This window comes from Leucopleurus acutus (genome assembly GCF_964270905.1).
Source record: "Leucopleurus acutus genome assembly, chromosome: 19".
Lineage (NCBI taxonomy): Eukaryota > Metazoa > Chordata > Mammalia > Artiodactyla > Delphinidae > Leucopleurus > Leucopleurus acutus.
Window position 1 is genome coordinate 41,109,206 of NC_139161.1, and position 23,488 is coordinate 41,132,693.

Here is a 23,488-nt window from a genome sequence, read left to right on the forward strand (position 1 = left end):
CACCCTCTTGGGTTCAAAGCCCACCTCCTATAAACTGCGTTGGCTTAAGCTCCGCCTCTATCTCGTAAACTTCCTGCTGGCCGTACAGCCAGCCAGTTCATTTACCAGTCCCGGCCCCGGCCGGAGTGAATCTCTGCCCGCTGTTGTTTATTGACCCTGTCCGGCACCAAGGTCCGCCCCAGCCTGTGACCCCGCCTCAAGTTCCGATCTCCGGCCTGTCCATCGGTCCCAGCTCCACTTTGAGATCCGCCAACAGGCCATTTCATCATCCTGCCCGGCTCAATACTGGCCCTTCCAGCAGCCACGCCCACAGCTTGTCCATTGGTCCGATTTCGACCCAATCTCTACTAACGGCCAGTCAGTCACCCAGCCTGGCCTCGCCCCGGACCCCGTCCCCGGTGGTCCCTGGGTTCCGCCCTGCCTAAAGCCACGCCCCCCAGCCGGCTAGCGGGCCAGACCTCAACTCCCCGCGTGTGCCCTCACCAGGCTGATTAATTGCGCTAGGCTGAGACCAATGCTGACCCCGACGCAGTCTCCCACCTCCCACGACGGCCTCACCGAGCTATCATAGCCCGAGCAAAGTTTCTCGTGGAGTCGGCCCTCCGCCTCTGAGCCGCGGGCGCCTGGAGGAGGAGAGAACTGAGTGAAGCCGTGGTGCCCGGCCACGACCTCTGGCCCTGTTACTGCCCCTGTGACGCTCAGACTTACCCGGGGCGAACGGCGCCCCCAACGCCCCCAGCAGCAGCAGCAGCAGCAGCAGCAGCAGCAGCAGCAGTGCCCCTGGGATCATAGCCCGCCCGCGTCGCTCAGTGAGTCCGCTTGGGTGAGCCGCCAGGACAGCCAGCGCAGGGGAAGTGACGAGGCGCCCAGGAATGTGCACCTGTTATTGGGGGGCAGCCGCCAGCCTACCCGCCCCGCCCCTGGGACTTGACCCCTCCCCGAACGGCTGCCAAAGCCTGCTACCCACAGATGGCAGACAACACTTCAATTGTATAAATCGTCTTTAATTGAAAAAGCATGGAGTGGAGACTGGTCCCCTGGGAGCAGAGCCTTTTTGGGTACCTAACACCCAGCTGAGGTAAAGCAAGTTTTATTCAGTTAGAAGCTGGAGGGGTGTATGAGGTCTAGAGACCAAGAGGCCCTCACCGTCCTTGGCCTGACCTGTAGGGGAGAAGGGTGGGACTTATTGCTGAATTGGTGTCTCCTCATTTGAGGGGCGTCAAAACTATATCCCATTTGTCTTTTTTATTCTAGACCCACTACCCTAAAGACCTCAGCTTTAAAGGGGGCCTGGAAGGAATTCCTGCTAAGGTAGCTAAGTGTTCATGTCCCCCCAACCCAGGCACAGGTCCAGTCATGCCATGGTTCTGGCCACTTTGCCATCCTAGCTGCCCTTCTATGAGCCAGGGATTCCTTCCAAAACTCCTCTGCCCTTCCTCAGCCTCTGTTCCCTGGCAGGACCCCAGCTGAGTTGCAGGAGCTAGAAAATGCATGTAAAAAATAAGGTTAGCATTCAATAGGAAGAATAAGATTTTTGGAAAAGTGTCTAGGGAAAACAAGAAGTTCTGGATGATCCATCCAGAACTTAGTTCTTTGTGAATCATAGCTGGGTCCTTTCCAGAGCTCCTGCTTAACAGGTATCACGAGAGAAGGTGGGAGCGTGGGTCTAGAACTCTTACTCTAGACCAATAACATGCCTATATAGGCTCTAGTTCCATCCTAGAGGGAAGGGCTGAGAGTCGGGGTCTATGTCCTAGAGCTGAGATTCAGAAGGAAGTATGGCTCCGTATGTGTCTAGAACACCACGCTCTAGAACCGGGTGTCTCTGGGGGAAGAAAGTTAAACCTGTGGTGATCTGAGACTGGCCCAATTCAGGCCAAGACCAAAAGCTGGACAGGGCTCAAATCCAGCCTCTCTCTAGATGGAAACCAGGGGTCCATCTGGGTGAAGGACAGAAGCCTGATGGATCCAGAACAGAGCCTGGCAGCATGCCTGTGTTCCAGCACAGACCCTGGGTGCAGAAATGGCCCTGGCTGGGGTGCCTGGTGTTCCAGAACCTGTCTGGAACAAGGCAAAAGGTGGAGTAGCGAAAGAAGGAAACTGATCCTGAGCTGCAGTGGACCTATAAGTCTACGGCTTGGTAGTCATGAAAAGGGCAAAGGGCTCCAGGAACTGGCTGAGCCCGGGGTGGGGAAGATTTATGCCCTGGTTTTGTCAGTTTTGGAACACACGCGCCATCTCGGGAAAAGGCTTTGGAGGGTGTGAGTGTGGAAGGAAAGAAGTGATCAGCCAGGACCATTTTGAGACTTCCTCCTCTCTGACCCCTTTCCCAGGCCCAAGGATCTAAGGGTCTCAGCAGCCCCGGAAGTCATGGCCGGCCCCTAGGCTCCCTCAGGGTAGGGCACCTGGTGGGACGTGGCTGCTCAGGGCATGAGTGTGGCAGCAGGGGTGAGAGCAGGGCCAGAAGCAGGGCTGGGAGACAGGCTGTGGTGGTGGCTAGAGCAGGGAGCCTCCAGTCCGGGGACTACATGGCAGGGGGCAGGTTGACTGGAAGGGGAGGTCTCAGGGACACTGTGGAGAGAAGGCTCCTGGTACACAGCCACTGTGAAGGGGAGAGAGAGGAGCAGGAAGGAGAGTTAGGCACCAAGAGAACTCTGAAAGGGCTCCCTTCCCCTACACTCCTCCTCTGGGAACGCACAGAAGGAGAGCTTCCCAAACCTCCAAAGGCCAAAGCCTTCCTGGCTTGACCTGTCATAGCATGTGTCCTCTTAAAACACTTATAGCCCCTTAGCTGTGTGTCACTAAATGTCCATGTCAAGGTCAATACCATCCCATGTGTCCACCTCTTCCCTGGGGGTCCATACTCACCCTCCAGGAGCTTGGGCACAAAGTGGGCGGCTGCCTTGGTCTTCTTGACTCGATTTCCCTTCATGACTCGGCCCTCCTTGTCCAGGCCCATGTACCATGCCTGGCCAGAACGACGCTGGTGATAGAGAGCAGAGGCGTACAGGACATAGTAATTCTCAAAGACGCACTCCTTAAAGCGACACTCAGCTGTGAAATGTGGCTGAGGAGACAAAGACCCAGAAAGGCACACACAGACAGAAACACAAAAAGACACATCACTGAACAGAAGGGAGCCCTGGGAAGAACAAGGCAGGATATAATCCATATGTTTGAGACTGGGAGAGCCAACTTCTGAGTCCACACAGGAACTGGGAGAAAGGGAGGATGAGGAAGAGTCTGGTGGCCCCCCGAGGGCCGGGAACTAGACTTCTGGGGGCCTGGGATAAGAAGATAACTTCTCTCTGCTCTACTCCCAACCTCTCACCATCCAGGGCACCTGGAGGGAATTTCTGCTTGGAGGAGTTCCTGAATCCTTCCCCAGCATCCTGAATGACTCCTGGGAAGTGAGTAATAATGAGGTCTAGAGGAGGTTGGAGAAGACACAGGGGTCCTAAAAGGTTGAAAGAGTTGGACATTCAAAGAGCCTGGGGGTATTTAGGAGAATATTGGAGGAGAAGGGATTGGAGGGACGCTAGAGGAGGTGCTTGGGAGCGGGCAGTGAGGACAGGGTGTCGGCAAGAGCTGGAGGGAGAGAAAGCCCTGAGCTGCAAAATATCTGTAGTTGGGAAGGCTGTAGCTAGGGGAGTCCCCTGACTCCAGGCCACTCTGCCCCCTTGTCTCACCGAGCTGTAGAGCAGCCCCTCAGCGTTCATGGCCATGTAGTTTCCCAAATTGGCACTCTGGGTGGTGACTACACGGAGCTCCGCAGGGATCAGGTTGAAGTGGGCTGGGGGTGGAGAGAAGGGGTATCAGTACCCCAAGCCTCCAATCCCCATCTGAGCCCCCCCCCCAATTCTGGTCCCAGTTCTACTTTTTCGTTTGCGGGGTCAAAGGGCCAGACTGAAAACCACAGAACATGAAGCCACAATACGACTGTCATCTCCTATGCCTGTGCTCCCCATTCCCACCCAGCATCTGGATTCCCCTCTCACTGAAAGAGCTGGTGTCCTCTGAGGTGCCCTGGATGCTCCCATCGGGATTCACCTGGAGGTAGAAACCCTGGCGGCAGAACAGTTTGGTGACGATGCCTTTGAGCTGAGGCTCTGGAGAGAGAGACATTCATCTTGGAACATGACATCTCTGTTCCCAGAAACATTGCTACACTTGGCGGGATCAGAGGAGAGAAAAGAAAGGAGGATGGAAGGAAGGAAGAGGGTCCCAGGGCCCCAGCTTCCTGACCCTCTAAGCAAGCTCTCCCACCTCTCTTTGACTCCAGAGGAAGCTGGGGTGTGGGTCCCTTCTGCCTCCTCTAACCAGCTTTCAGTTTAATTGATTGAAATTTATTTAAAGGTTTAATTCCTACTCTACAGCTCAACCAGAATGGGGGGAGGGGAGAAGAAGGAAGAGGAAGGGGAGAGATATATGGAAACGCAGAGGACAAAGGGAGACAGGCAGAGCTGCTGAAGGGGCAGTGTGTTTGCGAATATGGGGGGCATTAAGGTGACCCCAGGGTAGGGTCGCACCCTCAGGAGTGGGGGTGGGACTGGACCTGACGCTGACTCAGCACCTGCTGCTGCAGCTGCCGCTCGCTTCGCGCAGGCCTCGCCTTGGCCCAGCGCCAGCCTGTCTGACACTGACCCATCTGTCTGTCTGTCTGTCTGTCTGTCAGTCTGCTGGCTCGCGGGGGCCCAGCCCTCCCTTAGGCTCAGCCTCTCCCCTTCAGCCAGGTAACCCGCCTGGGATGGAGGATATTCGGTACCAAACCAAGGAAATGGGGGAGGGGGCCAGGGAGCTGGTGAGGCTGGCTGACTCACGTGGGGGCTGGGTCCCACACAAAGGGTGGGCTGCTGACCTACCACTGCGGAGGGCCGGCGGCGGGGGGAGGAGGACGGCAGCGGGGTGGTGGGGGGTCTCCCCCTAAGGGAGCTGCGAGCGGACGGGAGCGAGGCCAGAGGGACTTCCCGCCTGTCGCACCGGGACGGGGACCACAGGCAACTCTCTTTGCCTGGCGCTTGCGGCCGAGTTCCCGGTACCCCTTCGCAGATGGTACGACCCCCAGTCTCCGTGCGGGTATCCAGCCGTGTAGTGTGTCTGACTTCCTCGCGGCAGAGGGTCTCCTGAGCCCGTGGGGCCCGATTTCTGAGCCGTGTAGGCGGTCGTGGGGGAGTGCCCAGCTCCCTTCTTGAAGTGCAGGTCACGGGAGGAGGGCGCACAGAGGGACGGACTGGCGAGGTAGCTGCAAGGACACCCAGGGGAGAGCTGGGGAGATTGGTACCGAGCCAGGCAAGCTCGGCGAAGAGGAACGGATCGAAGGCTCGGAGGAGCGGGAGAACGAGGACGGGGCTACCGGAGCCGCAGAAACCCTCGGGGTGACCCAGGCGTCTGGAACCCCCAGGCCCCTCCACTCGGCATTGAAAGAATCGCGAGAGACGGCACGTAGGCAGAGGATGGTGGGGGTGGGGGACTCCTGTGTTGGGAGTGGGGGCGAGCGGGAGCTTCCAGGCTTCGGGGCACCAGGCTTAGCCGCTCAAGCCTTCCCCTTGCCCTCGAAAGCGAGGAGACTCGGGTTTATGGGCGCGAGAGAAGGAAAACTGAGGCATCGTTTGGCCGAGAGTTTGTGGTCCAGGCCCACCTCCTTTCACTTTCGGGGAGTCCCCGTCAGTCGGGCCCCACTCTTCCGAGTCCCTGGCCTCAACCTCCCAGGCGGAGAGACCCCTGGCCCGGAGACCCCTCCCTAGCCACTCACACGGCCAGCGGTCCGGTCGCGCGCGCCGACCCCCCCCCCGCCCCCCCCAACAGTCGCACCTTGGACAGCAGGATGAGGAGCTGCTTCTGGCAAAGGGACTTGGTGCCGTGGGGACACACCCGCAGCTGCGCCGACACGGGCCGGCTGCCCCCGGGCTCGTGGACCTCCCGCTTCTGCCGGATCAGGCTGCTGGCCAGTGCCGCCATGGCACCCCGGGAGGAGACACCCCAAAACCGGCAGGCTCCCGGAGCGCGCTGGGCCCCCCCAGAGAAGCCCGCTAGCTCACCAGGACATGCTCTTGACTCTCCGGTCCGACTCGCCGCCTCACCCACGGGACCTGAGGATAAGCCCTAGACGACCCCCACCCCAGGCACCAGCTCCCACCCTTGGGCCTCGTGCTAGCTTCGCCAGACCCAGCAGCCTATGTACCTCTCAGTTGACCCCACCCTCGACCTTTGCCCCCCGCAGAAAACTCCCCCTTCTCTGATCTCCAGTGTCCCTGTCCCCCACTAACACTATCCCAAAGCCAAGACCCTCAAATTTTCCAGGATGTGGTTCCAATATCCCCAGGCACCTTTCCACCCTATTTCCGGGCCGTGCACTCCTGCCAAAGCCACTCTTGTAATTTTAAGGGTGTGGGTCCTTAGCTTTGGGGATATTAGCTCACCCCACCCCTGCTGGGGTGCTGCCAGTGTCTAGGGAGAACCCAACCTTGGTGTCTTTTCCTTTGCCACCCACTAAGTGAAGAATCCCCCACTTTTTCACTGAAATCCCCCAAAAAGTATGCCTTGAAATATCCAGACTGTCGCCAATCAGCAAGAAGAGGTTCCCAGACCCTGTCTCTGGACGATACCGCTTTTTACCAAGTCACCCCCATTTCTAGTGGCACAGCATTCCAGCTGATGAACCCCTTTCCTCACCTTGTTACCATCCACTCCTTTTGAAGTCACCTCCAAATCCGCCCTTCCTAGTGGTTACAGCAGCTGGTTGTCTGGAGGGCCCTGTGTCACCTCGGAATAAGGAGCACAGGTTTTTGGCTTTTTTCTTTTTTTCTGGCAGCCCCTAATTTCCTCGGGGACAGCTGGTGCTGTTTAGATCCCACGCCCTCCAATCCAACCAGCCCCCCGAGGGAGGAGTGCACCCACGTTGTCACAGGTCCCCAAATGTGAACAGACACGCTATAAGTCAGAGCGCATCAGAGCTTTCTGTGACAGGGCTTCCTTGTCCTCCCCGGGACTGCCTATAGCGCCCCCTCTTCCTTCCCTGACGCCCCTCAACCAGTCCTGTCTTGTCAAACCGGTGACAGCTTGCGCTGGCTCCAGTTGCATGTTCCTCCCTCCGTGTACCCAGCAAGCGGAGATTACCCCCACGCCCGGCTAGGCGTCCTGGACCCCAGGAAGGAGTGAGGGTGTTTCCGCAGAGAGCCCTGGTCTGGCGAAGTGAGCACTGGGCCTGGCGGCTGGACCAAACCGAGCGGCGGCAACGGCGGCAGCGGTAGCGGCTGTGGGAAGCTGAGGCGGCGGCGGCGACATTGGCTTCCCCTCCCCCGAGAGCCGGTCCGGGGGCGGGGCAGGGGGCGGAGACCCCGGGAAAGAGCGGGAGGTGAAGCTGGGCAGGCGGAAACCCGGGGTTCCTTGGAGGCAGGGAGTGGCAACGGTCTTAGAGACAGGCGGAGCCGAGGCAAGGCCGCATATCTCGCATGACTCGGGATTCAGAGCAGGAGGGACAAGGAGGCGACTCCACTGAATGGAACTCTGGATGGGGGGAGAGGTTGGGCTTAGATAGATGGAATGGCAGATGCCCCGAGAACGGAGAAAGGGACCCTACTGCCCGGGATGGAGGGCAGAACTGGATGAGGAAGGTGGCGGGAATAACTGAAGAGATAGCGGTGGTGGTGAGGTCTAGCCTGGGGTGAAATCCGGCCTCCTTAATGTCTCTGCTTTTGTGTGAGACAAATTGGTCAGTCCCTGGTCTCCATACCTTTCTCCTTTACACGTTTTTTCAGCAAATATATTACCCCCATCCCGATTGACTCCTAAGAGAAAAGACCATAAGAACTGGAGGGAGATGGATGCCAGAGGCTGCACCGGAGTGGGAGGGGTGCTGGCCACAGATTTGGAAAGTGGAGAGGCCAGAATGGAACGACCTGTGCCAGGGATGGGGCGGGAGGAGGGTGGGAGGAAGCGGAGGAACCGGCGAGGAGGCCTTCTAGAACGGGCTCTTCGGGTCCAAAGCGCTCAGCCTGTCTCCCAGGTGAGGGGAGAGCAGTCCCCTCCACATCCCGCTGGCCAACAGAAGCACATTCCAGGTTAGTAGGAACAGCGTCTTTAATGGGCTCCGCCTCCCACGCCGGCTAAGCCACCCCCCTTGCCTGCAGCCTTGGCCTCTTCCAAAGAGGGGTGCAGGGCGCAGGCAGGGTCCCTGCGAAGCAGGGCCAACGCCCCGAGCAGCGAAGCGGCGCCGTCTCCCGCACGGAGCTTTTGGCCACTCAGAAAATAGTGGGGCAGAGTCCCGGCCTCGAGCACCCGGCACATCTCATCCAGCAGCCCAAGGCAGCAGGCGCCCGCATTCTCGGCTCGCGCCAGATAGAGCGCGGGCAGCCGCTCACACGCCCAGTAGAGCAACGTCCACAGGAGGTAGTGCGCCGCGACCCTCATCCTGGCCACCAGAGGGCGCGGTAGCGCGTGGGCCGTCGCGTGCGCTTGCAGCAGGGGAACGGATATGCGCATCTTGAGAGCCAGCTCTTGGCGGGCGAAGCAGAACTGCCAGCCAGAGTCGTCCGGCTCGCTCTGTGCCGCCGCCGCCGCCGCCGCCGCCGCCGCCGCCGGGCACCAGGTAGAAGGAAGACGACTCTGAGGCCAGCGGGCAGGCCCACGAGTGCCTCCGAGCCCCCTGGGGACATCCGGCCACAGACACCACGGGGATCAAGTCGAAAATCAGGAGGCGGCGCCGGGGCCCGGGCATAACCAGGATGATGGTGGTGAGACCCGCGTGGCAGGCTGCGTGGACCAAGCGCGGGGCACCCGGAACCGGAAACGGGGACTCAGCGACCGCAGCCAGCGAAACAAAGAACCAGGCAGCTACCTGGGCGAGGCACAATATGGGCCATGCCTCCGAAGCCTCCAACGGCTGTGGCACTGGGCTAACGTCGGTTGCTTTGGTGACGTCACCATTCGTTTTTTTCAGTGGTGAGGGAAAGTCAACATCGGTTACGTCTTGTTGAGGCAACCCTGGCACTGAAACATTACTAGGTGAGTTTTCCAAAGACTCGTGTGCCTCAGGCTCAGTGACGTGTAGCTGGTCCACGGAGATTTGCGGATCCTTGGGAGTTTCTTTGCTTCGGGCTGGGTGGATCGAATCACGTCCTCCTGGGACTGGGGGTCCTAGGCAATCCTGCCCTGCCTCCCGGACCGAGGTTCCGCGTACCTGCTCTGGGAGGAAGAGCCATGTGTAACAGGATCCCACGTCTGGTTGCAGCTCCTGCCCATCTAGAGAAAGCACGGGCACCAGGAGTGTGAAGCTGGCGTCGTAGTGAGGTCCCCGAGCATAGGGACCTAGAGGCGCAGGCCCCAGATCCAGGGAACCCTCTCGAAGCCCACAACGAAGCAGCAGGAGCTCTGCCTGAGGAGGAAAGCGAGGGTCCCGGCGGTGAACGAGACCTAAGGAAAGAGAAGCGATCGTAAAGTCGTGATCCAGAGCGTGGGCGGGGTGAGACGGAGCTGAGAGCTGCAAGTTCCCGAAGGCTGGGAAGGTTACTTACCAAGCAAAGAGAAAACAAAGTCCTTGGCCTGGAAGAGATCTGGTCCTGGCTTGGGACCTTCACTCCAGCTCGCCTGCACACCCAGCTCCTGGATCAGCTGGGTTAGTTCTTGCAGCTGCGCCCCAGAGCAGAAATCGATGTCCGTGAGCGGCCGGGCTGGGGCTGGGGGTGGTGGGCCCCACCAGGGAGCACTCCCCCAGACCGTGGAAGCCATATGGCTCTGTCGTTTGGGGGCTAGGAAATACACAGACGGGAGGAAGCCCAGACGGGCCGTACCTTTTGCTGCGGAAAACTGACCCCAGTTCTTTTGTCTCCAGAGGCCAAGAGGGTTCCCAAGACTCAGTCCGCCAATGGGTCTGCAGACGAAGGGCCCTAAATTTAGTCTTGAAAGAGAACAAATAGATACCTCCTCCGTCCTTGCCCTTTTCTCATATGCTGGTCCCTGCCCCCATGGAACGGTTCACCTGACTCAGCAGGTAGAAAGTAGCTGTTTGGCCCCTCCTAAGGAATGCGATAGCCTCCTTTGCTGCACCTTGTCTATGTCCCCCTTACCTCTTTTTCAGAAGAGGCTAGTGGTTTGCAGCTTCCCTCTTAGGGTTAGCTACAAAGGTTGGGAAGAGAATGGATAGGAAGATTCCACAGGTAACTTCTTCCTGCTGCCTGTAAGGCCACGCCCTGAAATTATAACCGCGCCCCTTTCTGGAGACTGTCGGGGTGGTTCCCGACCAGCCCGGCCTCCAGTCAGAGTTCAGTCACTCCTTTAGCTCTGCAGAGATCTCGCGGCTATCCTGGGAGTTGTAGTTTGTCTTCAAAGCTACCAGGGCGTTGGGGCCACGCCCCCACATCCTTTCCTGTTCCGTTGAAGTAGTGCCTGATGGAAGTTGTAGTTTCTATGGAGATACGCTATTCTGTGTCTTTATGATAAACTATTCTGTGTATTTACAAGGCCAGGTGAACCGCACAAACACTCCTTGGGGTTAGAACACAGGCCTAATAGGATGGATCTGAATAGCAAACCATACTGAGGGACATACACTAGGGCATGCGGAGAAATAAGGGACTCTATATCTCACTTGGGAGTAGAGGAGCCCTGGTCCTTTAAATCTAGAATGGTTCTTGCACGCAATTATAACTTCACTTTAGAGATGAGACCGCAAGGCTAGAAAGGTTGCACATGACTTGTCCAAGGTCAGAGCTCAGCCAGAGAGCTGTTGGAAATGGGCTCTCCAGCTGGGACATATCTCCTTGGAATCGGTGGTGGTAACGTTAGACAAGAACACACCGATAGTGTGCATGTAGTGACCCAGGGATGGACATCTGACTCAGGGAAGGGACATGTTAGTGTTGCCCACCTCAGACACACAAGTGGTGGCAGGGAAAACACTTTGGAATCTCACAGCTTATGTGTGTATACAGAAGAGTTATCAGGACTGAAAATCAAGTCCAGAGGAAACACCAGCTGGGCTAGGGCAGGGCCATGAAAAATTATCAGGGGAAGGAAATGGCTTTCAGCGACCAGTGCTATCATGGACACAGCTTAAGTCCAGGATGAAACTAGGAGCCAGAATAATAGGACAGAAAGATAGGACACCAGAGACACGCTCACAGATTAGACCAATGCATACTGGACCAGGAATTCTAACATTCCTTTTTCCCAGGGGTCTGTCTCCACAGTGAACTAGGCCTAAGTCCATGGGCAAGAAAATTAAGTGGAGACACCTCGAAAAATTTAGAGGCCTATGAAGGAGGGGACCCTCAGAATCCAGGGCTCAAGTTGGGGAGCCTAAAACACAAGGTTTCCTAGTCACTGACAAAGAGAGGTCTTCTCCCTCAGTAACCAAGAGCCCCAAACACAGCCCAGAACGGGGGAGGCAAGTTTCCGTACATCTGGTCGTGACCCAAGAGACCAGATGAGGAAAACTGAAGCCTGGGCTCTTTCTCACAGTCTGGGGAAATCAGGCATTGGCTGTCCATCCCCACATCTTACCTCCTCCCCAGAGGATGGCTTCTGAGCCACCCTAAAAAGAGCTAAGTTCTCTGGGCTCTGGGGGAGCTTTAAGATGCTGGGGGTGGGTGACAGGGAAAGCAAAATCGCTCTAAACTCTAAAGCACTGCTCTCCAATAGCATTTTCCATGATGATGCAAATGTTCTAAATCTGTGCCGTCCAATGCAGTAGCCGCTAGCTCCATGTGCCTACTGAGCACTTAGAAGGTCATGGCACTGAGGAACAGAATTTTTTTTTTTTTTTGGCCAAACCATGAAGCTTGTGGGGTCTGAGTTCCCCGACCAGGGATTGAACCCCAGCCACAGCAGTGAAAGCGCCAGGTCCCAACACCTGGACCACCAGGGAACAGAATTGGATGCCAGGGAAATTCCGTTCCCTGAGGAAGAGAATTTATAATTTATAACTTAATTTTTAACAGAATTAATTTTCCTTAATTTTAACTAATTTACATTCTAATAGGCATTTGGCTAGTGGCTACTGTAATTGACAATGCAGCTCTAGGGCCTTGGGGATAACGGATTTAGCTAGACAGCAATGGAGGGAAAGCAGGGATAATTTATGTCCTCATCAGGCCCTGTGGGATGGGGCTGGGGTGGATGTCCTCAAGCAACCACAGAACTCTTCTCTTGTCTCTTTACTCCTCATGCATATCTGTCCCCTCTTTTTCTAAGTTGCTCATCACACACTGATATCCCCACTCCTTGATGGCCTCCGGTGAGTTGTTGGATGTCTCTCGGTGAAGGCGCCTGGGAGACAGAGCTCCGCACTTGTCCCTGCCTGCTCTGAACTGTCTCTGGTGGGCGCCAAAGACCACATGCCCTAGCCGGGTGCCTGACCCAGGACAGTAGGGCTTCCAGCTGCTTTTGGGAGGCGTAGACATCTGGCGATAGTTCTGGCAGGCTGGAGGAACTGTATCCATTGGGTGGTACACCCAGTCTTGGCTGCCTGCTCACCGGGAGGATGATTGCAGCTCAATTAGTACAGGTACCTCTGAGAAGATTTGCAGGTCATTGTAGGCCACCTGAGCCCTGGGAGAGCAGGAGTTCTGACTGGGTGGGACAGAAGTCCATGGTATGTGCTGCCCAGCATCCTCCTTTCGAGGAACTGCTTCAGATATAAATGACTTTTGGGTCTGATGTGGGCCCAAAACTTGGACAGAGTCAGTTCCTAGATGGTTCTTGTGGAGGCCAGCGTTTGGGATAAGGCATGAGCTGTTATGGAGGCCTGATCTCTTGGTTAAGCAAGAGTCTTGAGTAAGGGCTGGACCCTTATGGGGGCCAGGATCTCGATTAATTCTTGAGTATTTGTGGAAGTTAAGGTCATGGGTATGTTCTGAGCTCCTGTAATTTCCAGCATCTTGGGTAAGGCCACATCTCCTTTTGACTTCAGTGGCTTGGGTAAGGCCTGGATACTTATGGAGGTCAGAATCTTGAGTAAGGCCTTGGCTCCTGCAGACTCAAGAATCTTGGGTAAGACCTGGATTCTTGTAGTCTCCTGAGTCTCGGGTAAGGCTTGAGCCCTTATGGAAGTGAGGGGTTTGCACAAGGCCTGGGCTCTTCAGATTCCTAGCAAAGGCCTGAGCTCTTGTTGGCTCCAGAGTCTTGGGCAAGGTATGGATACTTCTCTGGCCCAGAATCTTGGGTAAAGTCTGGACTCCTAGAGACTCCTGAATCTTGGGCATTACCTGTACTCTTGTCACATCCAGAATCTTGAGAAGGGTGTGGGCTATTATGGAAGCCAGTTTTTTGGGAGAGCTCTTGACTTTTATACAGTACAGTCTCTTGCTTTCGTTCTAGATTCCTATAGACTCCAGAATCATGCATAAAGCCTGAGCTCCCCTGAATGTCAGAAGTTTGGAGAAATGGTGTGTTCTTGTGGAGACCAGAGGGCTGGGTGAGATATGGGCGTTTAAAGAAACGTCTATCTCGAGTAGAACCTAAGCTCTTCTGGGTGCTAGAATCTTGGGTAATGACTGGATTCTTCTGAAAGTCAGAGTCGTGGGAAAGGCTTGGATTCTTGCAGAGGTAAGGGTCTTGGGTAAGGCCTGGAAGCTTGTGGAGGCCTGGATCTTGAGCAAGGCCCGGGTTCTTGGGGAGGCCTGGGTCTCGGGTAAGGCCTGGGTTCTTGTGGAGGCAGTCCTGGGATCATTGCTGGGGTTCATTGCTGGGGTCTGTGAAAGCGGTACCTGGCGAACCTCAAGTCATTTTGTTTGCACAATGAACATCTCAACAGATATAGAGGAATATAGACCTCACTTTCCATACCAGATGGGTTCCTGGAATGTGAGCAGATAGTCCTTTTATGAATCACCCTGCTTCTCTGTTCATTTTCATTTGACTAACGTTATCGATCATTTTAAGCTGATTCCATCAAGTGGGTCTATATTGAGCACCTGCTGTGTGTTTGGAGTCTTGATGCCCACTGGCTGTTTCTCTTTCTTTATCTCTTTTTTTTTCTTTTTGGCCATGCAGTGTGGTTTGCAGGATCTTAGTTCCCCGACCAGGGATTGAACTGGGGCCGTCAGCAATGAAAGCGTGTAGTCCTAATCACTGGACATCCCGGGAATTCCCTGTGGCTGTGTGGGCCCTGGCACCCCCCACACCACCACAAACCACCTCCTCTCTTCTTTTTATTCTTCTCCCAGTCACCTCTCTGTCAGGGAACGGTATACCTAGGCCTTTCCCGTCCCCTCAGCCGTGCTGGACCCAGAGACCGGGGGGTAACAGTGGGACAGGGCCTCCACCTCCCTGATCAGCTCCCGCAGCTGCCGCCTCACGTCTCTGGCATTATAGGCTATGCGCCCTGAGGAGTGGCACCGGGGGATGTCTGCGACGTGGGCTGGGCCCAGGATGGGTGGCTGGGCTGGCGAGCACTGCTCCTGTTCTGCTTGGGGCACCCCCCAACCGTTCTTGTGGCTCAGGGCCTGAGGGCTGTGGGGCGGGGGTTCACAGGGTACGCGTTGGCCTGTAGGCCCAGCTCTGACTGCCTCTCTTTTGAGCGGCCTTCCCTCTACAGTTTGCTGGAAGCGGATGGTCTGGGTAGGTGGCTCCACAGCATCCTGGGCCCACGGAGTCCAGAACCCCTGGGTGGACTGAAAGCCTTCCCAGTCCTTGGGGCAATTCCAGTTGTGGGGGCAGATTGTTGTGTGCTGACGTGGGGGCTTCTCATCATCGCTGTCGGTTGTCAGGGGCCGAGGCTACGGGGCGGTGGGCGTGGCGTGCTGAAGAGTCGTGACGGCGATGGCGGCGAGTGGGTGGGGGGGACACGATCATTTTCACAGGGTCCATGGTGCACTGAAGGCAGACTGCAGGGGCGCTCTGCTTCGGGGGCTGGGTCTGCTTCCCAGGTGAGCATAACTTAGAAGCTTCTGTGGATCGGGGACAGGTGAGAGGCTGGTGGGGAGCCTGGCTCCTCCAGGAATGGAGAGGCAGGTTGCAGGAAGAAAAGCTGCATAGTTATGGTGTCTGAGCAGGGAGAGCGGGAGGGGAAGGGGCCCACTTAAGGTCAGGGCTAGAACACCTGGTTTCTGCCTTTCCTATTCCCCAACCTCCCCATCCTCCACTTACCTTTCTCACAAATAACACGAAACACTTGGTGTAAGAAGCCACGGAGTCTGCGCCAGAGCTAGGTCGGGGAGGACACAGTGACTGAGTGGCCGTGGCCATGGGGGTCCCTAGGGCCCCAACCTACTGTGCCCACAGTACTACCGGCCGCCTTCCTGTCCCAGAGGCTCCTGGGGGTAAGTGGGTCACAACGATGTGGGGCTCTCCCTCACAATGTGCCAAGAGGGAGAGTCCTGGGCCTGTGTTTGACCCTCCAGCCTGGGCCAGGGCTTAGCAGAGGCCAAACCCTTCACCTTGCATGTCTCTCCTGTAGCCAGCCACCTGCACCAGCCCATAGGCCCTCTGGCCTGTTTGGTGTCTGTCCCCATCAGCCCCTGCCTGGTCCTCTATGCCAGGCTCTGACCTCTGCACAAACACTGGTCCTGATCTTAACTCCCCGAACAACCCCATTACCAATGACCACCTCACCCCAGCACTCACTCCCCCTTTCTCTCTGACCTCAGAGCTGTTCACTGGAAAGGGCTGTGGGCTCGGACCCCCTCCTCCTCCCTCACTGGCAGAGTCACTTCTCCAGGGTTTGTCTCTTCAGAGCCCCACCCCTACCTCCCAACATAACAGCAGGCAAAACCAACAGTTAAACTTTTATATTTACAATATTCCATCCTGGAGTCCCTGCGCCGTGACAAAGTCATGATGCAATCAAAGGCAGGACTGCAAAGCAGCACTGTGCCAGGACGGTGGACTACATCTCTATTGATTTGTTTGGTTGTGTTAAGCTTATGTATGGAAATAGCACAAGGGGGATTTGCGCCCAGGGTTAGGAAAATGAGAAAAACTACTACCCCCCCTACTATTGTTATTACAAAATGGAAAGTACCTATTTCATCCCCAGGAAACTGCGAACGCAATACACAAATGGAAATATAGGGATGTTCCTATGGAAAACACCCCCAATTGAACAACAGTGGCCCTACGAAGGGGCTGTTGATGATTTTGCTTTCATATGGGTCCACTATAAAGAAAGGTTAATACTCTGGCAACAATTGCCAGGTGATAAACAGGAGCATAGGAGGTATTGTAAGTGCTACTAGTGGAGTCAGGTACACAGGAACTGTAGGATATATTGTAAATATTTTTAAGGCACTATTCAAAAAACTTGCCCATGCATTTAAGAAAAAAAAGTGTCATGAAGAACCTAGGGGTAAGAGAGGAATAAAGACACAGACCTGCTGGAGAACGGACTTGAGGATATGGGGAGAGGGAAGGGTGAGCTGTGACAAAGCAAGAGAGAGGCACGGACATATATACGCTACCAAACGTAAGGTAGATGGCTAGTGGGAAGCAGCCGCATAGCACAGGGAGATCAGCTCGGTGCTTTGTGACCGCCTGGAGGGGTGGGAGGGAGGGAGACGCAAGAGGGAAGAGATATGGGAACATATGTATATGTATAACTGATTCACTTTGTTATAAAGCAGAAACTAACACACCATTGTAAAGCAATTATACCCCAATAAAGATGTTAAAAAAAAAAACTTGCCCATGCAGAAAGAACACGAAGATTGCACTTCTGTATTAAAGACCTTACATAATAGCTTGGCTTAACTATTAGAAAATAACCTGCAACTAATGAGAACTTGGGGAATTATCTTGTTAGTACATCTAGAAACTGGGGACATTTTCAGAAAACTGACAAAAATATTTTGAGGTTAGAACATGTTGAGATGTTTTGATTTTGTACATGATGATGAAACCTGCCTATATATAAATACCAGCTCTGAAAAATAAATTTGTGCTTGACGTGCTGACATCTACAAAGGGTGTCAGGTCTTGTTTCCTTCGCCGACGCCGTCCATCCCTCAGGTTTACCTGGACTCGTTGGAGCTGGACTCCGACAATTTACAATATTCTCTTCATCTTTTGCCAGGTTTAAAAATGTGTACAGAGCCGCGAAGGGTTGGGGTGGGGACAGGGGATTGTCAAGGAATTGTTCTGGGGACAGGGGCTGGGCATTGGAGTCCGTGGCTGAATCATGGGGTCCCCCAGCCCCCCTCCCATGCCCCAGTTTGGGGGGCATCTGTCTACAGGGTTCAGGGCCCAGGTCCCTAGCATTTAGAAGGCAGGGCTGTTTGAAAAGGAGCTAGACCAGGCAGGGGAAGGGGTGGGAAAAGAACTAAGTTTCCATGGGTGGAGGTGGGGGCAGAGGGACAGGCAGGAGGCAAAGTTCTGGGGAGCCAAGACCAGGGATTTGGGGGTCAGTGGAAGACAGCACTCCACCCCCTATTCAAATTTGGCACCAAGGAACCCACAAAATGCCAGCAGACGGGGATCGGCTCCTTCTCGGCTGGTGTCCCTTGAAACGCTTCCCGACATTGCTCCCTTCCCCAGAGGCCCAGACCATTCCTCTGTGGGCAGTCGCCTTACACACATCCTCTCAGATCAAATTCTTCCTGCTGGTGTCTGCCCAAGCGCTGTCCCCCACTGCCCCCTCCATCTGTTCCTCAGTGCAGCTGACCCCGCTCTCTCCCCCAACCTGTCCGGGGAAGCCTTTCTCCCCTGCTCTCCTCCCCTCCCCCCTCCACTGCTCCTTTCCCTCAGCCCTGGGGGCCCAGGGGAGAGGGGGCAGGTCAAAGGAGGGGGTGGGCAGCTGAGGGGAGAAGCTGGCTTGGGACCAGGAAGGGATGTCTTCAGAGGGGGACGGCGAAGGGGGGAGGGAAAACAGGGGCAGAGAGGGAGGGATGAGACATGGCGAGAAGAGGGACGCAGGCGGGACCCCTTTAGCTGCCACCTCCCCCTCTCCTGTATCCTACCTGCCCTGGCCCAGGGCTGAGGAATCCTTGGCACGTTTTGGGGGGTCTTCGCCCCTCAAACCCACCTCAGCAGTTTGGCACGGATGAGCGACGGTCTGAGGACTGAGGGAAGAAGGGCTGCCCTCAGACCGCGGTGAGGGCTTTGGTCAAACATGCACGGCCTCTGTGGGTGGCAGGTGCCACGCAGCCCCCACCCCACCCCACCCCCCGAACTCTAGGGGAAGGAAGGGCAGAGCTTAGGGTCTGTTCATCTCCTCAGGGTTTGTCCCTCCCCCTCAGCTTCTGTCAGTTTGAAGTCCTTTCACACCTGCTGTGTGAGAAGTTAAGTGCTGGGCCTGAGGCCCTAAGATGCAGGGAAGTGCTGGAGAGAAAGGGGCTGTCTGCATGGGAAAACGTACCTCCACATGCAAGAACATGTTTCCACTCAGAAATGCATCCTGGACCCAGGGGAAGACAAGTTCCCAGGCAGCACAGGGATGCAAGGTCTCCTCTCTTCCCCGTGGCACGGAATGTGTGTTGTCATCTGTGGAAGGCGAGGCCTGCCCGGGGGAGACCGTGCTTCACCTCACTTGTGCCACGGGGGATACACATGCTTCGCTGGGGCGGGAGGGCTGGGGGCAGGGCAGGGGGGCTGTGATTTCCTCGCTACTTCCCAGGCACCACCCTGCGTCGTCCGGTGGCCAAGGGTCGCTGTTTGTGAACACACCACTTCCAGGGTCTCCAGGGGGTGGGAGGAGGGAGGAGGTGGGGGCACAAATCCCCACAGAAATTCTTTGAGGGAGCCAACATGTGTCCAGGGCGGCAAAAAACCCCTCACCCTGCACATGGTTTCTCACCCCCTCGTGAGAAAGCACACCTCCACGTGGGAAAATACTTCCACGTCTCCACACACCGAAGACGGGTGTCCAGACGACGGAGGGGAAAAAACACCCCCCCCCCCCAGTTGTTCAAAGGCCCGGGTCTACAGAAGAGAACGGGCCACTCCGCGCGGGAGAAGCGCACACATCCCGGCGAGGAAACCCATGTCCACCTAAAGCTCCTCGATGTGTCACAGCTCCACACGACAAAAGCCTGTCGCCAAGTCCTCCTCCCTGCCTTCTGAGCTGGCCGGGAGGGCCGGGGAGGGGGGCCTCCCCGAGCCGCCCCCATACCCGAGTGGTGGAGTGGGGATGGGGGAGCGTGTTGTTGTGGCTGGTAGCGGTGGGGGGAGGCGGGGGGAAGGGCCCAAAGGGATGCAGGGAGGGGGGCGGCGGGGGAGGGGGTGGCCCCAGGCCGCTGGGCAGCAGGGTCAGGGCCCCGGGGGCCAAGAGTGGCACATCGTCCGGCGCCCGGCGCAGGGCCAGGGTGTAGTCGGGCGGGCAGGCGGGGCGCAGGGCCTCCGCAGGTTCCGCCCCGACGCCCCCGCCCCGCTTCAGCTGCAGCGACACCAGCTTCTCCTCGGGTGGCAGCTCACGGCCCGCAGCAGGGAGCAGGGTGCCCCCGCCGAGCACGCCGGTGCCCGAGCCGCCGGGGCGGGGTTGGGAGGGAGTCTGAGCCGCCTGCACCGCAGCTCCTGCCCCGGGTCCCGCTTGTTGTAGAGGGCGGCGAAGGCAAGGATGTTGAGGAAGAGGAGGGAGGCGCCCACGGCCACGGTGACGCTGAGCTCCGTGGAGTAGTCTCGGGAGTCCCCGGGGAAGCGGTCGTAGGCCCGGGGGCCCGGCTCGGGCTTGGGCGGGGGGCGGCGAGTGCCGGGGGCACCAGGGGGCGGGCGCGGCGGCCAGCGCGTGGCGTAGGGAGGGAGGCGCGTGGTGGTGGTGAAGAGCTCCGTGTGCAGGTTGTGCAGGTGCGGCACGAGCTCCAGCCAGAAGGCCACCTTGTTGGCGCGGTAGTTGTCGCGCACGCGCGGCTTCAAGCCGATGTGCAGGTACTGCTTCTCCTTGCTGTTGAACTTGCTCCACACCACCTCCTCGAAGCGGTTGCGCTTGGTGTGGATGAACTTGGTGTCCTGTGGCACCGGCTGGTTGGGGTCGCTGTGGACACAACGGGGCAGGGGAAGGAGGAGTAAGGGTGAGGCTCCCATGAAAGGCGGGGGTGGGGGCGTGCTATGGGAGGAATGGGGAGAGAGATGGACAGAGATGCAGAGAGCTGGGGAGACGGGAAGTGAGACAGAGACGGATACGAAGAGACAGAGAAACTGCCAGAGACGGACGGACAGACAGACAAAGAGGGATGAAGCCAGACTGCCAGAGACAGTCTGAGATGAGGACAGAGGGGCAGAGAGGGAAGAGACAGACCACCAGTGACAGAGGCAGAGTCTGAGAATGAATGAGATAGAGACATATGGAAACAGAGACACAAAAGGACATGAGAGACAGCCAGGGGGAAACCAGCGAGTACAGAGTAACCAGATCAAAGCAAGCAGAGATATCAATAGATTTCAAGAGAGAGAGGCAGAGACAGCAATAGACAGACAGACACAAACCCTCACACACACTCAGATACACAGATGGGAGCACTCAGACAGCGGGCAGAGCTCTGGGAGGAGAAGGAGAGAGCTGGGTGGGCAAGGGAGGGAAGGAGAGACAGACACGGAGCCAAAGGCACCAAGTGAGCCTGCCCCCCAGAAAAGACAGGGACCTCTCTTCCAACTCTTCTGAGTCTTCAACACACACGGAGGAGCTGTCCGGCAGGTGTCTGAGTCGAGAAGGCAAGAGTGCCTTGATGGAGGAATGATGGCCGTGTGAAGGAGAGGGAGAGAAGGGGCTGAGGATGGAGGCGGTGTGTGCCCTGACCTGCAGGGATGCCTGACCCAGCCCCTCTGGCCCTCACCCGGTCTTGGCGAAGTTGATCCAGTAGGTCATGACCACGGCGCTGAGCATGACATCATTCTTGGAGAAGTTGCAGGGGAAGAGGTCGGTGGCACCCACCATGGGCACACCAAAGACGTAGGGTAGCTCATCCCCGTGTGCTGCATCTGCCCACTCGGGCCGGCCCTCAGCCTGGCAGTGGTGGTAGAAGGTGTAAAAGTAGACAGGGGACTGGTAGTCAGCGTGCAACTTGGCGGTGGCCACAGCCGGTGCCACCCACTGGTGGCCAGTAAAGAGCGCCAGCAGGGTCTTGCGCCACATCTCGCCATTGTCCCTGTCGGCCCAGTCCGTGTACATAAACTTGATGGTCTCCCGAAGCACATCCTTGCCCTCTGGGTAGCCATACAGGTTGTCTACAAAGTTGGAGATGGTGAAGTCGAAGGCGCTGGCAGACACGCCGTCCTCGCTCTCCGCTGAGTCCTCCACGAACTTGAGGCCCTCTCCCTGGTTGACACCGATGAGCATGTCATAGTTGAGGAATTCTCTCTGCTGCATGAGGATCTCAGGGTCATCGGGGACTATGTCACCGTCCACCACGGGCCCAAAGGCGATATGGTAGCTGGGGAGAAGGGGTCAAGGTCGCATCACCTGTTCACCGGCCTCCTCTCAGCTCACAGCCTGCTGAGTCCTCTGCTCAGAAGACTCCTCTCCCCTAGTTAAAACCTTCTGAGCCCTTCAGGGTACTTGACCTCTCGGGAAGTCCTCCCTCAAGCACTTCATGGAGCCTCGTGCACACTGGCTCTGTTTAGGCACCTCCGCCTAGGGAAGGCTTCTGGGAGAAGGCAGGGCCCCGGGAGGGCCTTGAAGTCCCCCTCTCCTGGCTAAATGGAATGCTTGTGGCCTGTGGGCACCTCTCACCCTCAACCTCCTTGGAACCAGCAAGGAGAATGGAGGCCTGGACCTGGCCCTCTCCCACCCCCATACCGGGCGGGCTGTATGTCCTTGTCCACCAGCTCCCGAGAAGGCTTCCAGCGCAGACACTCCACGGCCTTGGCGCTGTCCTCCCGGTCACAGCCCACCTTGGCCGCCAGCAGCCACGTGTACTTGAGAGGCTGGTAGTTGACAGACCAGCTAGAGATAGCAGTGCCACTCTGGGCGATGGCCTTCTGGAACAGCCCTGGTGGGACAGGCAGGCTTTAGGCTGGGCTGTATCAGCCTGAGGGAGGAGAAGGGGGACCTGCTGGGGTTGAGGGTGTGAGAAAGGGGACAAGAGGGACAGGCTGAGGAGGTGGCTGGTACCTTCCGAATGGTGGGAGAGGATCAGAAGGTTGACACAGGAGGCCCCTGCCCCAGATCCGAAGACGGTGATGTGTTCGGGGTCGCCCCCAAAGTGGGCAATGTTCTCACTGAGCCAGCGCAGGGCCTGGATCTGGTCCATGAGCCCGTAGTTGCCTTTTGCAGCCTGGTCCCCAGTGCTGAGAAAACCTGGGGGTAGAGGAAGAAAGGGGGCTTCCTGGGGGTGTCACAGCACGCTTGCCCTCTTTCTGGGCAGCTCAGTCCAACCCAGAAGCCATTCTGCTTCTGCTGGGTTTAGAGGAACCCTGCCAGCAGGCCCTCCTCCCAGACTCCAGCCCCTAGAGTTGGCTGCCCACCCTCACCAGGCACCCCAAGCCGGTAGTTGAGTGTGGCTACAATGATGTTGCCGTAGGTGGCCAGGACAGAGCCATCCAACATGGTCCCGGTGCCCTCCACGTAGGAGCCTCCATGCAGAAACAGCATCACCGGCTTCTTCCCGGAGTCCCGGATATCTGCGTGGGGAGGGGGCGGGTAGGTGGGCCGGGGGATGGGGGACAAGGACACAGTCAGACCAGAAGCAGTACCGCCCAGCTCCCAGGCCTGCTGAGTTCCAGCCCAGAGCTCAGGGGACATGTCACTCCCATCCCTGGGGGGCAAGAACGGATTCTCCTCCCTCCCTCCCCAGCTAACCCTGGCAGAAGATCCCTCCCCACCTCCTGCCGGTGTGCCCTACAGCACTTCTCCCCATGCCTGGCAGACCTTCCAAGAAGCCTAGCAGAGGCAGGGCTGGGGGCTGGCCCTCCTCAGGGCATCTGCTGGACCCAGGGGAACCCCTTCCCCCACACACACAGCAAATCTCCTTCCTGCTCCTAGGAAGAGCGAGCTCTCAAGGCTGCCACTGGAGCTAGAGATCCTGGGAGGGTCCAGGCGTTTCCTTCGACTCAAGCCGTGGGCCTCAGCTCCACATGGTAGCCTGTTCTGTGGGTGAGGGGGTGGCAGGCCCTAGGGTCCCTGGGGTCTTGGTCTCCTCCCCAGTTACCATGGCAACCCCCAGCTTAATTACTGTGGCCAGAGGCGGCAGGGTGGGAAACAGCCTGCCTAATGAAGCCAGGGTGCAGCTCTCCCCCAAACTGGCCTAAGTCCTGAGCTCTGGACCCTTCTCTTGCCATGTCCCCAAAGGATCCCATGATCACTCCCATGTGTAGAAGGCCCCTTGAGGGGTAACTAATTCTGGAAGAGGGTGGGAGTCTGAGAGGGCTGGCCAGGGTCCCTGCCCCGGCAGCTCCTCCATGATGCAGCCACAGTGCCTGTGCTGGCGTCACCCCTGGCCTCCAGGCCCTCCTCTTTCTTGACACCTGCAATCTCTGACCAGCCTGGGCACTCGGGCAAATAAGATCCAGGCCTGGGCCTCCACATCTGGTCCCTAGTGCCTCTGCCCGCCTCCCTCATGCCGCTAGGAACTTCCCTCCTGGCAGAAGGTCAACCAACAGGTCACTGAGACACTCCCCTCCATCCCCC

General features: G+C 57.3%; 2 protein-coding genes and 2 pseudogenes across 4 annotated transcripts; all 4 read right to left on the reverse strand.

Moving 5' to 3' along the window:
* Nucleotides 1-101: 101 nt before the first annotated feature.
* LOC309976130 (fibroblast growth factor 11-like) lies at nucleotides 102-5,958 on the reverse strand (annotated as a pseudogene). Its single transcript has 8 exons — nucleotides 5,753-5,958; nucleotides 3,999-4,109; nucleotides 3,690-3,793; nucleotides 2,869-3,067; nucleotides 2,529-2,602; nucleotides 709-880; nucleotides 484-623; nucleotides 102-344 (listed from the first exon to the last, which is right to left on the reverse strand). The product of its transcript is annotated as a fibroblast growth factor 11-like (transcript).
* A 2,121-nt stretch (nucleotides 5,959-8,079) lies between these two features.
* On the reverse strand, nucleotides 8,080-9,726 carry LOC309975645 (transmembrane protein 102-like; the record flags this gene model as incomplete). Its single annotated transcript, XM_082860831.1, is given in 3 exon segments — nucleotides 8,080-8,538; nucleotides 8,540-9,411; nucleotides 9,513-9,726. Coding segments are annotated over 3 exon segments (1,545 nt in total).
* A 4,245-nt stretch (nucleotides 9,727-13,971) lies between these two features.
* On the reverse strand, nucleotides 13,972-18,304 carry LOC309976131 (spermatid maturation protein 1-like; annotated as a pseudogene). The gene is made up of 3 exons: nucleotides 18,287-18,304; nucleotides 15,085-15,142; nucleotides 13,972-14,885 (listed from the first exon to the last, which is right to left on the reverse strand). The product of its transcript is annotated as a spermatid maturation protein 1-like (transcript).
* A 531-nt stretch (nucleotides 18,305-18,835) lies between these two features.
* LOC309976135 (neuroligin-2-like) lies at nucleotides 18,836-22,495 on the reverse strand (the record flags this gene model as incomplete). Its single annotated transcript, XM_082861614.1, is given in 6 exon segments — nucleotides 18,836-19,417; nucleotides 19,420-19,897; nucleotides 20,697-21,293; nucleotides 21,659-21,851; nucleotides 21,974-22,159; nucleotides 22,333-22,495. Coding segments are annotated over 6 exon segments (2,157 nt in total). The 5' UTR covers nucleotides 22,454-22,495.
* Between the last annotated feature and the right edge of the window lie 993 nt (nucleotides 22,496-23,488).